Source organism: Neodiprion virginianus, chromosome 4, assembly GCF_021901495.1.
Source record: "Neodiprion virginianus isolate iyNeoVirg1 chromosome 4, iyNeoVirg1.1, whole genome shotgun sequence".
NCBI classification, from domain to species: Eukaryota; Metazoa; Arthropoda; class Insecta; order Hymenoptera; family Diprionidae; genus Neodiprion; species Neodiprion virginianus.
Window position 1 is genome coordinate 20474423 of NC_060880.1, and position 15695 is coordinate 20490117.

Sequence of the window (15695 nt, forward strand, 5' to 3'; positions counted from 1 at the left end):
TAAAAAGATACAGTTGCGGTAAAATCTTCGATATTTTTTTCCCGATTACTACGATTGTTTTTACCCTCATTATTGTCATCATTATTATTCTCGTTATCGTGTTGCTGTTGTCGTTATTACTATTAATTATCATCACTACAGTTATAACTAGTACTTGTTACTAATGTTACATTATATTTCACATACACGTATAATATACCATACGAAAAATATTGTTAACAACAAAAATTGTACGAACGAGACTCGTAATAATATAATATTTGTATAATTGTAATTAATGTTTAACGAATGAATCGTTCTCGGAGGTATGCGTATAATGGCCTTTTGCGTTTATTGTATTTTGGTAAATTTATACTTATCAATTATAATTTCATTATATATATATACACATATATATATTTCCATCATTATCATCATCATCATCATCATCATCATCAAAATAATTTTTAAACGAAAAGGACCGCAGAAAAAAAGAACATTATTATTATAGACATATTATAAGAATAATAATCGGATTTAAATTCTGCATATGTATATATATACATATATACACATATATATATATACACATACATATATCGTATATAATATATATGTATATATACACGCGCGTAACTGCATTTCTCTCTTAGCTGCGTATTTGTCCCGCGTTACGGGATATTTTTTCCGGTGGTTCGATCACGATGCTGCCGCTCTTCGACGACGTGCCTTTCAACGAACGCTTGCGACTCTTCATAAAGTCTGAAACACACAATGAAAATGATAATTAATAACGAGCGAATTGTTTTTGGTTAGTTTTTATTTTTTTTCCATATACATATCAACGATGCGTCGTATTGTATAAAGATGAATTATCGAAACCGGTTATTCGCTCTTCGTTAATTCTGGTTTGCGTATTTTTTTATACATGTACGTATGTGTTTTAACATTATGGTTTACTAAATCCGTCGTTATACACAAGAATACGAAGTAATATACATATGTGTATATATATATATATATATAATGTAATGTTAAAACACATACATATGTTAGAAAAATATACGTGATCAGTGCAACGTAATGTTAATTCTTATATCAGATAGATAATTATCATTTGAACTTCTCTCCCGTTTCAAGGACACGGGTAAAAGGGGGGATCGCAATCCGGCCGTGTAATTAAAATGGGCAGACAGTGAAAACGACAAGAGTAAAGAAATTGCAAATTGCGAACGTATTGGTTTCTTATCACACGGTATAAAAAATATGTATATACGAATTTCAGGGTAAAAAAGAAAGCCCGCAATCAAGATCAACGCGCTGTAACATGTCGAAAGAGAGGGCATCTCGCAATATATTACGTATATCGTATCGTATGACTCACAATCTGCGTAGCAGGGTAAACGTGAGCTTTCCTCTTTTTCGCCCCTGGATAATCTTCTCTCTTAATTACGCTGTATATCATACATGTCTAAAATACTAATCATGCGTGTATGTGGTGTTTTATTTTTGAACGTGTTTGTTTATTTATTGTAATCTTATCGGTCCAACGCGCTTATAATAACGTATCGAGAGTATGCATGGATAAGTAACAACATAAAAGAGAGAATTATGGAGAGTATTTAATCGGTATCAAGTATGGGTATGTATTATTACATATATGAGCATAATTATACGTCGAAGTGCCAGAGTCGATTTTTTTTCTATCCTTTTTCTTTGTTAGGTTTTTTTTTCCATTCATCTTAATTATACTTATTCAACTACCTTATCGTAAACGTAATTATCGCATATATTTAACGGCTAAACGCGACTCCCACGAACATTATAATACATGTGTGTGTATGTCTGTATGTTTGTATATCTACATATATATGTATTAGGTTTATATCGCACTTTTTTTTTTATTCATGTAATCGCAATCCGCGAGTTTGTACCTCGCGGTCAAACAGTGAAAACACATGTTTTGTACACTCAATTTAATTCGGGTAGCAAAATATAAATTTGAGATAAAGTGAGAGATAAGAAGAGAGAAAAAAATTAATAAAATAAATCAAACCGAATGTACGTAAATAAAAGAAATAAAAAAATACCTATATGAGAGAAAATGAAACACACGCACACGCAGACAAGAGATAAAACATTGCAAAGTGCAGAGCTAATTAGTCTAATCTGCCGATGCATTTTATGTACAAGTATATCATTATGATCGTAAAGTTATAATGATATTTTTTATTGGAACGGTACGTAATAAGTATAATGATATAGGTATAATAATCACGCTTTTTATGCAAATTGAGTAAATAACTTGCGAGAATAACTTTTATACAACGCGAGCATGTCTTTTGCGTTTTTTTATTCATGTTTTCAGTGCACAAAGTACCCGTTTCTACGACGGTCCATGAAAAGACCACTTTCAACACCTATGAGTCAAAAGTGGTATTTTCTGTACTGCGCGCATGCGCCGTCGCGAACAAATCCAACATCACGCGACCTTAGCCTCAATTTCGTGCTTTGTGAAAAAACGCGTAACATACTCTCGTTATATAAAGAATCGTGTGCAACAAGGAGGCAACGCTCTTTTCGCCTCGCTTATTTGCAATATTCCTCTTCGGCTCGGACGCGTGCTCACTTACGACTCGTATTGCAAACTTACGCTCGGCCCGACAAAAGACAGAGTTTGCCTCCTCGTTACACGATATGCTGTTCCACTCTGTAAGTTTTAACATTTCGTCTAATTTCTGATAATTTTACGGTTATAGATGTTTCCTTTCATTTTTGACCCTATCTATTATTCTTATTGCAACTATCAAAGTCGCGGGGGAAATTTATTTGTCCAACCCGCGAGGAGGGTGAGCTTCACTCATCGCCACCCCTCTTCTTCAATGCATCGCAGTCGTCATTCAACGGTCGCGTGTCAGTCACACGGTTATAGTAGTGCGTCCGATTCTCTCTGCGTGCGTCCCATCATTCAGACACACGTTCATTCGAAATACACAAAGGGTCGAGCTCTTCTACATATATATTATACCGTCGAATCACAGATGCGTGGTGTGTATAAGCGAGGGTGAATCACGTGCAGAGAAATTTACCCCCTCGACATATGTGCAGCCTACGTATATTATACATATATATATATATATATATGTATATATATATATATATACATATGTTACGGTGATTCAACAAAATCAACTATTTTTTCTTTTTCACAGTCACACGTTCAATAGTTACGGTATTGTGAAATAACGTGTCTTTCCGTTAAAGTATGAGCCATGAACATTTAAAGGTTCTACTTTCCAGTTTTTCATTTCCCTGCATTCATTTAACACGAGAAAAATTTTGTTCGTTACTTCTGAATTTTATAACTCGCCAACGGGTGAAAATACAGAAATACTCAAATCATATGTTTGTTGAGAATTGAAATCTCTGTAGACAAAAAAACTAATGTCTCATTCGTTATATGATAAAGCTATACTCGCCGAAAAGTTATTCAATGTCAAAATTGAATTTTGACACTTTTATTCTCATTTTACCACCGTATCTTTCATCACGTGTAAAACAAAACACAACAGCTGATCTTTCGCGCGTAAATAATTGACAACGTTAAAGTTTATACTACAACCGTTCATATAATTTTTTTTTTTTTTGTAAATCGTGGAACATGGGGTGTTGAATGGTAGTTCTTCGACCTGAAATAAGTCGCTCGGTTTTAACACCAATGAATTCATTCGTGAGAAAAATTCTTTTATACAAAAATATATACAACGACCAAAACTTTTCTGAAAATCGACTTCACAGTATCGTTTACGAGCCCATTAATGAATGCGCGCCATCTCTTCAGGTTTCGACCTTGTTTCAATTCGGGAAGAATGATGATTGTACGCCGAACGGATTATTCCGGTTTTGCTCCAATGTAAAAACAGGCATCATCATTTTTGCAGACTATTCAACTATCCACTGCACGATTATTTCGGAGAAAAAACCCACGAGAAGAAACTGGAGAATAAGCGTATCTTTTTCTTTAAACGTTGAACGAGAAAAATCATATACACGCTGTGAGACTGTCGCACATTTTCGACTTGAGCTATGAAAACCCACCACTTCGGGAAGACTTTTTAATTATGACAGTAAACTAATGTTCCAGCGTTTCGACCATGTTCCAGTAAAAAAATTGTACACATATATTTGTATCCGTTGTCCCGTACATTTAAATTTGGTTATAGCCGGTATTCGATTCAATATTGATTCATACGACGTATAAAATACCATGTCTCATTTACAGACGGTAAAAGGGTGTGTGTACTTTTCCGTATACCTGTGTACGAATTCACGTGCGTACAGGATAAGAGAATGTTCAGAGCTAACCCCCCCGATCTCTAGTTCCATATTCGACACGCGATACCGGCAAGCAAGTAACAGCTGACCGCTTTCTAGCCCTCCTCCTCGCCCCATGCACACACCATCATCACCACCTCCGTTAAATGCCTCGGACACGCAGCAAAGAGAGAAAACCGTTACACGAGTGAAAAATTCGAATTTCGAACGGTCGCTCACTGGGAGAACGGCGAACCAGCGAATCCGAGACGCGTTGTTCATGGCTTGTTATAAACTGACGCCGTAGTTTACGGCCTGCACACAACGTAACGTGTAACGTGACGTATTTAACCGAGCACCGTGTTTATTGTCTTTATAAACTGTCTGCACCCGCGGCATCGTCGCTCTCTTTTGCATTTGTTTATTATTTATGCCGTACGTCTGTGAAAATGGATCGGGATTGAAATTCCGAATGTGAAAAGTTCCGAAACCACCAAATTCCGAAAGAGCATAACTTCGAGAAGTCAAAGCTCCGCAAGTGCGAAAGTGAGAAAAATTAAGAATATGAAACATCGAAATTCCGAATGGTCATATATTTTGAGTTCTATGAATTTCTGGCTTGGAGAAATTTCACCACTTTGATTTTTCTTTCTTTTGGATTTTCGATATTTTTACGTTCGGAAATCTGGTAATTCTTCTGATTTTCGGGTTTTCCAATTCTTTACACCCGCTCGTTGAATAAACTACGCTCTGTGAGTAATTGTACTTTTCGGAAGTTTTCTCTATCCGAACTTGCAATTTTCGGAATATTGAGCCGTCGGCTTTCCGACCATTCGGAAGTTTGTTGTTTCGTAAAAGTTTGATTTCTTTACTTCAAGTTTCGCCACCAAATAATTCGGAATTAGGCCCTTTCGCATCCCCCTCCCGCAAGTGCGCACTTTTGCGAATACAAGTTGCTGGTGACCCCTCCCCTCCTCTTTCGTTATCGTTAAATTCGTCGGGATACGACCAACAAATATTTTTTACCGGATAGGTATAATTTAAGTTTCGGAAATTACGTTGGTAATATACGTAATCATGTAATTATAATTATTATCATCATCTTATAACGCGGGCCGAGGGAATAAAGTAGATGTATGAAGATGAAAGCTCATCAGTATAAATTCGGTGTGAAAATGTTTCGTGTGATTACATACGTATGCAGTATTAAAAATCATGTGAATAGCAGGAGGTGTTTGTGTACAAGTAGCGTCATATGTAAACGTAAACAACGATTGAGAGAGAACAGGGGACTCTATTTTTCTCCATTATTTATTTATTTTATACACGCCAGGAACAAAATACGTTGCTTTTTATCGTTAAATCCGCGTGTATGCATACAAATCTCGTGTCTGTTATCTACAATCACTGTTTCTTTGCACCTATGTGTACAATTGAGTGTACAGTGCACGGTACAACCACGTAATCAAAATCAGCGTTATACACGTACGAGTGAGTATACACAACGAATATTTCGTGTGCCAGAAGTTGTCCTCTCTCTTTCTTACTCCCTGTTCCCTCGTGTATTTTGCATCGGTACAACACTGTTTTACGTACACACATGGAACGTGCGCACAACACGATTCGGCATCATCCTAGAGACCGCAGCAAGCGAAGAGCAGCGGCAAACGCACGCGACAACGACGCGTCACAGGACAGAAATAGTTGCGACGTGTGGGATGGAACGGAGTATAGATATAATATACATAGGTATACGTACGCGGGTATGAATATAATGGGTGCAGCATTGTGTACACACGGTGGGATGTTTTACCGTTTCAATATTACGATTACAAGTTGGGGATGAGGGAGTGAAATTTTGATGGGAAAAGAAACTAAACTCATCAGAGACGGAAAGAAATAACCAGATGAAAGTACTCAAATGTAAAAAATAATTATGTATACATATAGTGAGAAGAAACGGAGAAACGCTCGCGGGAAACGTGCGAAAAAAATAATATCAGGCCATTGAAATTCACCCGATGGTACGAGTTGCTCAAACTTTTTACTTTATGAAAGAAGGGTATATGTATAACGTAAATATTGGAGGATATTTGACGAAACGATAAGATGATGAACGTTGGTTTAAATCACATGTTATATACAGTAAACATGAAAATGTATTCGAAAGTTTTGATCAAAAGATTGCTAATCGAATCGGAGTGAAGTACTTTTTTTCTTCAGAAATTCGATTGATTGTAATACAACTCGAAGTGGTCACAAGCTTGCTTTATTGATTGGCTGAAGATTTGATTAGTTTGCATACCTATAATAACTTAAAATTCACTTCCGGTATGAATTAATTATTATTGCGTATTAAAGTAAAAACTATCTAGCAACAGTATATATAATAATAATAATAATAATTTAAAGAGCGAACAGTGACGACGATGCGATACGAAATGGCGACAACGACAACGGAGCAACAGTGAGAGTTGGTCAGTACCTACGGAAACACGTATTATAGTTATCATCGTGTTGTTACTGTATACGTGCTGCACGTACAAAAATGTGTGTGTGTGTGTGTGTGTGTGTGTGTGTGTGTGTGTGTGTGTGTGTGTGTGTGTGTGTGTGTAAAATCGAGTTTATGATAGGTATTATCATATAAACACAAATATGAGTGTATTTGAGCGGCCGACGACAAGGTCGTTCCAATTTTGTTAGCCGATTGTTAAGATCAGACAGTGCAGTAGCTGCTTGCTGTTGTTATTCCGAAGGTGCTCGTAAATCGTCATATACACATACGTATTGCAGTGTCGCAGATAACACGATAATTTATGCGCAAATCGCGTCCTCGTTTATGCATGTGTGTTTAACCCTCAGATGCATTTATATAATACATATTGTCATTGCAATATATTAATTTAAGAGGTTGGAATTTATAACGTTAGAACGTAACGATGCATTTTTGGGAAAACTTGTTATTTCGCAACTTTGGGACTGCATCTATCAATAAAATTCAGTCAACTTTCACACGGTATTACGGAGCTGATATTTTTGCAAAGAGAACTTCTTTCAAGTCACTCTCAAGCTGCGAAATAGTGATTTTTCGTTAAGCGTTCAGTTTTGATAGCGTTACAGTAGTTACTAACTTCAACCTTGTATTAATTTGACACTCTCGTTCGTTTGTGTTGCAGAAAACTACGTCGCAGACAAAAAACTTTGTGTCACCACGGCGATGACGATGATCATCTTTGCACGAGGCATTCGGGAGAATGGTAGGTAAATTATTTTAAACCGGATAAAACGAGTATAAAAAACACATTACTACAGTTGTCTTCTTAAATATGTACATAAGGATTTTTCGGTTCAGTACGTTTTTCAGGTAGTACAGCATATATTGTGTATGACATACATGTTATTCACGTGCAGGTTACAGAGGATTGTCAAGAGTGAGGAGGAACTTCTTTTTGTATGAATGAAGCACGGCACGTGCACGTCTTTTTTATATTATTTTTTTTATCCACGGGTATTAAAATTTACGACACAGGACAGTAGAGGTACATATAGGCTTTCGTTTGGTATATTATACGCAAAATTGTAGAGGATAGAGTGAAAGAACAAATTAAGGGGGCAGAAGAAGAGACCGGATGAAAGATTCCATAACTGGAATTTTATAGGTGAAAAATGTTACTATTCGTACAATTGCTTAGTATAAACAATTTTGCTTCAAGTATTAAAAAGAAGTTTTACTCCATCATCGGTATTCACGCATATGGTACCTACTACTGATCGATGTGATAAAAACGATCGAGTCGTTGCTTGTTCGAACGCGAAGTAAACATGCAAACCTGATTTTCTCTACAACCATAAAGAATTTAGTAAAAAGTGATCATAATATATGACCGCGAAAAACTTCATGCAAATACCTCTACATGCGTATAATTATATGCTTTTTTTCGACGAATTTTTTGGCTCTAGTGCTGTCTGAGATATGCTATACTAGATTGATGTACCGTTGGATTCGTCGTCTCAGTGCAAAAATTTGATATGATTTTTCCCCAAAACTTCTTTTCATTCATTTACATACATCATCACGAAGAGTATCGTTCAAGCATATCATCTTTCTCATTCATGAACGATGAAGGAAATGCAATGTTCATTGGCCACAACCAGTTTCTGCGAGGAGTTCTAAATGTCCGAAGAACGAAAAGAGCAGTATGAGGGGGAGGATATCGTCTTCGGTCACGAATCGTGCAGTATTTAATAAAAAAAGAAGGGCTCACCGGTGATCGTTGACTGTTTCCTCGCGGCGTGTGGCAGAACGGGAGTGGTCGGATCGTCGGGGGACTGTTTGAGCCTGACCTCGTCGAGTTCGCGTTCTTCATCGTGAGGACGAGTGGCGTCGGGAGTGGTTTCGTCGTCCGACCGATCGTCGATGTCTGGAACGCGGTGTTCCTGGGGCGGCGTCATCTCGGCGTTTCTCGCGATTAGGGGGGTGGTCGTGACGGTGGAAGGCTTGGCCTCGCTGTTGGCGAGGGTGGCCGCCTTGACCTTAGCCGGTTTTCGGGGTGTGCTGGGAGCGTGTTTCCGCAAGTAGGGCATGCCCCGGAGGGCGTAGGGCTCGGGGACGACCTCCGTCGGCGCGATGACCTCCCAGGTGTACCTCGTCGAGGACCGCGGCACCCCGGACTGGAAGTCGAAGCCCCATCGCTCCGCGTCCAGACGCGATTGAGCCTGCAATTCACGCTCGGCAAGGGCGCGGGCTGCCGCGTGATCGATGGGCCCGAAAAGGTCCCGTCGGATCGGAGCCAGCTCAGCCTTCGTCGGCACGACGCGGCCGCGGCCCTGCTGCAAGCCGCCCACCGAACTCCGGCCCATTTCCGTCATTAGCATCGGGTTCAAAACTCGCGCGCTCATATCTCTCGCCCCTTGGATGCCTCTTGTCGCCGCGGCGCGGCGCTCCGCGAGTCTCTTGGTCAGCACACGCGAGTCGCCCGTCTCGGTCCACCGCCTAGTCTCGTCTCGATTCCTAGCCGCGCTGGGCACCGACAGGCAAACACACAGGAACTTGCGACTCACCGACACACAGGCGCGATTCTCGCCCCGCGCGCGCAGTTACGACGACACACAACGATTATTACACGCCTCCTCTATTGCCGGACTCGGCCAGAAGGTGGGAGAGAGACGGACGAACTATCGTCGTTCAAAATGTCCGCCTCTTTTATCGCTGCACCGACCTCTTCTTATTCACTCAAATATCCATTTCCCAAGAGTTTCAACCCCGATTTAGACCGTTTTCGCAACGATTATAGTAGACGATGTTGTACGGGAACGTTTAGAATGCTTTGGAGGCCGGTATCGGGATACTTTCTCTCACGTACTTAAGGATATCTGTTTCTCGTGTGGATTTTCACAGGCGCTGAATCGCGTTGCTGTGGGGCGCACGCCGAATCGAATCGGTATTCGGTACTAACCGCACGGTCAAAAGTCGAGACTCTGTGCTTTTGAAACACCACTTTCCACTACTTTGAACACAAATTCCACCACTTGAATGCGAGCGTGAAATCACACGGGACTATTTATCACACGGCCCGCGTAAACACGTACGCACTTGACACCGATGCGCAACTACACTCGAAGTTTCCAAACGAGCTCCGTACACACGTACGCATATACACACGCACACAGTGCGAACCGAGTTGGAATGGACGAGAAAGAAAAATGCGCGGGCTTCCTCGACTTCTTTCACTTTTTGATCGATTTGTGGAAAGATTACTGAACAGTACTCCGACGATTATTCCTAGGTTTATATCGCGCACTTCTCTTCTGTTACACTTGATCTGGGCACGTAAGAAAATTCCGATTCACGAAACGACGTCGACCACGGTGATGATGATCAAACTCTCTTCGATGCTTCTCTTTCTCGCGTGGTAGGAACCTCGAGGACTTGACGCGCCCGCGCAGTTAAGTGACCAGCTCACGGTTTAACTTCCGCTTCTGTATGCGTGCTCGTATATACACAGGCGGGTTTTTATGTGTTCTGGAAGCAGCGAGCGAGCGAGCAAGTCAACGCTGTCGACGACGAGAGAGAGCGCGGGTTGTGGAGAATATTGAAAATCTGGCAACGTTGCGGTCGGTGCGCGAGGCCTGAGGAACTTCTGAGCGCGGAGCTCGCACAAACCTTAAACTACACCAACACAACCAACCAGCGACTTGAGGACTGTGGTGGAGAGACGGGCATCCGTGGAAGTTGTCGAGAAATAAGGACGGCGAGATATGCCAGAATGAGATTTTTATGCTTTTTTTTTTTTTTTGCAACGCGTGTGACGTTTTTTTCTTCGACTTTATTCTTCTCGTGTTTTCTTACTTCACGACGTTATACTCAGGTTGTAATTATCAATGGTTGAATTATCATTACTGTTATTAATATTCTTCCGACGACAAAACTACTTCGTTATCATCGGCACCTTGGTGCTCGTGTTTTAAGTAGTATTTTAAAAAAGAGATTTCATTCAATAATCTCCTCCACTTTTTTGAGACAAGAAAATAATCTTAGCAGCAATAAAAAAAAAATTCTTTTCTCAAATCTACACGTGTAACAGACACTGTATACAGGTAATCATTGAATGTCTCCTCGTGGGTGTTGCATGTATTCACTTAAGCCACACGATGTGGCAATACGCATAAGTCTGCATGGATACGCGTACACCACCCGTGTGCATATCACACTTCCCGCCAATAACAAAAATGACAGTTGCAGCAGTGGCAAGGCAGAACTCCACTACCACTGCGCGTTATCGCGTTCTATGTATAGATGTACAGGAATTCTTGCGTGTACGAGAAAATCGCGTTATTTTAATTTTTTTTTCCTTATATCGTGAAATCTGGGATTAAAATCGAGCCGAGGTTGGTTTCCTGGTCGAGAATCAACGAAATGAACGACAACCGAACGCGGGACTTTCAACTAAAACTCTCCTTCTTTCTTCCTTTCGATTTCTCTCTTTCTCTCGAAGCTTTGTTTGCTTTTTTTTTTTTTTCTTTTTTTATTTCAAAACACTGCGCGCGCGCCTCCGTCGCGATCTTGACCGGGCGGTTGTGGAACGCCGTTTGAACGCGTAGAGTTTTTGATTCAGCGTCACACGGCAACTCCACACTCTCCCGATCCCGTCGGGGAGGGGCAAACCGGGTGTCACAGGGAAGGGGAGAGCCAATTGCGCCTCCGTCCCGCCCTCTTCGCCCCAATTCTCTCCACACACCCTCGATCTCACTTTATCTTTCTCTCTCTCTCTCTGCTCTCTCTTTGTCTCCTGCTCGAACTCCCAATTTATCTGTCTCTCTTATTTCTTGGCCGTCGGTGGCGCCATCAGCCGGGTTTTTCTGCGCCAAAAATTCAACCGCACATTTTCTCGTCTAGGTTAACGTACGCGTCCCTTGGCCTGGCAACGCGTTGGCAGAGGTCGATCATTATCCATGTGATGCACGAAGTCGTCGACGGCGGTTTTTCCTAATTCCTCAATCGTCTGAAGGACTGCGGGCGGGACTCGCGGCCCCTCCACCGTTCTGCCGCATCTTTTCCACCCCCACCATCGCGCTTTTTGGTCAGACGTGGTGGGGCTTCGCGATATTAACCTGTAACCGTTGACCATGCGCACGCAGATCGTATGGGCATGATACGAGTTTCGTATGCGTGTATGCGTGTACGCATTTGTTACACACGCGTTTTCGTATATCACAACGCGACGCTGTACGGCGTGCACGTATCTCATCCTGACATATAGGTATGTATAAATGTACGTACGCAGAAGCGTATATACGTGCGTGTACACTTTGCACTGCGAGAGTGCAGCTTGATAGCGGTAATTGAGGCGGAGAGATCGCGAAGAAAAGAGCGGGATATTTGAATCAGGCTCGATAATTGCGGAAAGGATTGAAATTCTTCTATTTCTTATGTACAGCTTTTTGAGAATATTGTGTACGATTCAAGTCCAGATACAAAATTAAGGAAAAAATATCGTGAAAATAAGACAGAGTTGAATCGTTCATTTCACTCCAAGATTCCGATTCATTATGTATACAAGATTCACATATGTTCATATTGTAATACGTAAACCAAGATTGATGAGACATTTACGGCAATCGGAATTCCCGTGCCTCCTTTCGAACGTTGTAAACTGTATTAACCGTATTACATGTATGTAAAATAGATACAAGTTCTATCCGATAGATATAATTTTGATCGTTCGATGTTTAAAGCTTGAGTCCAAGATTTTCGGCGAAGAAGAAAAAACAAATACGTATCGACGTGTATAGGGTTTTAAGGAGAAAAAATAGACGATTTTTTAACGGTTTTGGAGACCTCTTTAACCTATGCGACGCTCGGCAGAAAATCTCGCGATTCCAATCGCTGATTATATAGGTAACTTTGTTTGTGTATAATTTTATTAGGCAGCTGCTGCGACGCGCGATGTTAGAGAAATAGAAAAACAGATTATAAGGAAAGATCGCTGCCGTCAAACACCGGGTGTGTGCGTTAAATTCGAGATGAAATCGCAATCTGAGAATTGCGGGGGCTAAGTTTTGTTTTATTCATGCCTACCCGTCTATGTACAATCATATACCTATGTATAATATACATACTGAAAGTTTTCGGTTCGTTGATACTTGGTACATAAATAATATTACATAACATGGCTTCCAATTTGCTGTATTTACATAACATGCAAGAATTTTGCCGCACATTTTGTTTGGTTTATAATTTTTCACATATGAGTAATTCAGCGTTAATTTGCTGTATTGAATTTTGCAGATACCTAATGTACATGCCGAAATGTAAATATGCGAAGACATTTCTCTTTTTGGAAAAGTCATTACAGAAATTTGCGAATCAAAGAAAAAATACCAATATCATTACGAAAATTGTTGTGAACGTTTTTACTCCGCCAATGTCTTCACATCTTGCATTATATTTTGGTTCCTTCACTATCCACCTTTTTCAAAACCGCGTGTGCCGTGAATATAATTTTATTAACTGTGCGTAACCTCGTGACGATTCGGCGTAACACGGTATGTGTACACCCATATTTATACAATCACGCGCAGGTTACATACGTGTAATATTTATCGTTTTGAAGAGGTACAAATATATATTTAAAAAAAATCGTGACTGAAATAACGCTCGCGTAATTTTCAATAATATCGGAACATTCCCCGGCAAGAATTTACGGTCTAACGTGTACTGCGAATACTCCCTTTTCATTCATCAGCCTCGATTCGCGTTCGTTTCAAGGTCGCCTCGTTTCATTCCTAACGCGACTCTCGACGTAAACAAGTATCAGTGACGGAACGAGTGCCTTCTGCCGTGCAGCGCTGTCGTGTCGCCGTCTTTAACCTCGCGAGAGTCCAACGTAAGTTCTCTAATTATCTATTGCCAGCTCCAACAGCTCCAATCGACGATTCCCGCCTCGCCTTGCCCGCCTCGCTGCTACGCAACGAGATCCGATGGCGATGGCTGCGCTGCGATCGACGCGCCACCGCGCGGCATCGACGTTTAGTTCGAGCCGCGGCCGCTGTCGGCGCTCTTATCGCCTCGCTTTTTGAGGCGCGAAGCGTTCGAACACCGTTATCGATACTGCGCCACGAGGCGAGGGAGAAGGAGAGAGAGAAAGATGGAGAATGGAAACTGATGAGCGCAATTATGACGGAATTAATGTGTTGTAAAACTTGTTTAATATTGAAACATGCCTGTCACAAATTGCACGAAACATTCAAACTACTATAATTAACGATATCTATCGGCTAATGAAAGACGGTAGAATACAACTTTTAATTTAGAACAACTTGGCGATAAGAAAAGTCGCATAATTTACAAGTCGAACATGCGGGGGTTTGTTTTCTATTTTTTCACATTACCTACAACATGATTTTCGTGGGAAACTTTGTAAAACTGCGGTAGATGGGGATACAATTATGCGTTATATTATGTCTTTTCTTCTCTTCCTCTGCACTGCTCTTCCTCATCAGGAATAAAAACTGATTATTTCCCTTACAATTGGATTGATCGATGAAGACGTATATACCTGTAATATTCTATTAATAAAGGTATGTACAATAAGCAATACATTAACGCCTGTGATACGTACGATATTGATTCGATGTCGTGTCACAATGAATTGATGCATCGATCGGTCGCACAGGTATCCAGTATACCTATTAAATTGCATTCTAGAGAGAGATAAAGCGAGAAAGAGAGAGAATGAGTTGAGAAGCGACTATGTATATATGGGTCATTCCACGAATTATTGAGTGAAGTTGTGCCGGGGGTCGGAACTTTACATAACAAAAAATTTTATTGAAAAGTACTTAACAAAGAGAGCTTTCATGATACTTCGATACTTCGAAAGGGAAAAAAAATCACGAAAGCTCTCTTTGTTATGTACTTTTCAATAAAATTTTTTGTTATGTAAAGTTCAGACCCCCCGCCACAATTTCACTCAATAATTGGTGGAATGACCCATATATATACATACACATACACACACATACATGTATTGCTGCAAAACACTCACCGGACTGCATCATTCATTCATTTATATACATACGAACGGCAGACGCGTGTACAAGCATGTGTTCATTATTATCATCATCATCACCATTATCATTATCATCAGCTGCACGTGAGAACTGGGCCGCGCCTTTCGCATAACTCGCGTTTAGTCAACTGAATCGACGAACGAACAAATCGACGAACTACTACCAAAATTGAAAGATGTTAATAATAACCAGGAGATTGGTAAACAATAAAAAATAGTAATCACACAATAGTGATAATAATAATAATAATAGTAATAGTAATAACAATAGTAATAATCGCAGGGTGAACGGAAGAAAGTGAATAGAAAATAGGAAATGAACTAAATTAATCGAGATGAACAAAAAATGTGATATTTTTACTTGAAATATTCAAATTTGAAGATAGTTGTTCCTGATACATTTATTATACTTTTGTTTGAAGTATCCTGTTATAATTTGAGACACTTCGTATACGTAACAGGATATTGGAGAATCTTTTCGTAATATCTATTTTAAATAACTATAATCGTACGTGTTAATACCTAGATTCGGAATAAGGGAAGGAAAGAAAGGGAAAGAGAAAACGAAAGGGGGAAAATGAGAAGAAAAAGAATAGAGAGGGTATCGAATCTCTTGGATCAACACTCTATCGCCGTGCGATGTTATCTGAAAGTGAGAACTTACGACCTTTATAGCCGCATGGTGTATGGTCGGCGCTCTCTCTCTCTCTCTCTGCATCGCTGAAGCCAGACAGCGTGTCGCCTGTACCTAGTATAACAGGGATAAATACACGTTATATAAACATATAATATTCATGATGCGCACGAATTTGTTGACTGGAATGGAATAAC

The 15695-nt window shown here is 40.3% G+C and overlaps 2 protein-coding genes across 2 annotated transcripts in view; one reads left to right on the top strand and one right to left on the bottom strand.

Moving 5' to 3' along the window:
* The window catches only part of LOC124303066 (uncharacterized), a 43649-nt gene that overhangs the window by 21480 nt on the left and 6474 nt on the right, over window positions 1-15695 (top strand). Inside the window, exons 5-6 of the mRNA XM_046759825.1 lie at window positions 6706-6770; window positions 7470-7550. Of these exons, the coding sequence (XP_046615781.1) occupies window positions 6706-6770; window positions 7470-7550 (146 nt within the window). The remainder of the gene's footprint in view (window positions 1-6705; window positions 6771-7469; window positions 7551-15695) is intronic.
* On the bottom strand, window positions 490-11384 carry LOC124303065 (uncharacterized). The gene is made up of 2 exons (XM_046759824.1): window positions 8559-11384; window positions 490-741 (listed from the first exon to the last, which is right to left on the bottom strand). The coding sequence occupies exons 1-2, from the start codon at window positions 9190-9192 to the stop codon at window positions 629-631; spliced, it is 747 nt and encodes a 248-aa protein (XP_046615780.1). The 5' UTR covers window positions 9193-11384; the 3' UTR covers window positions 490-628.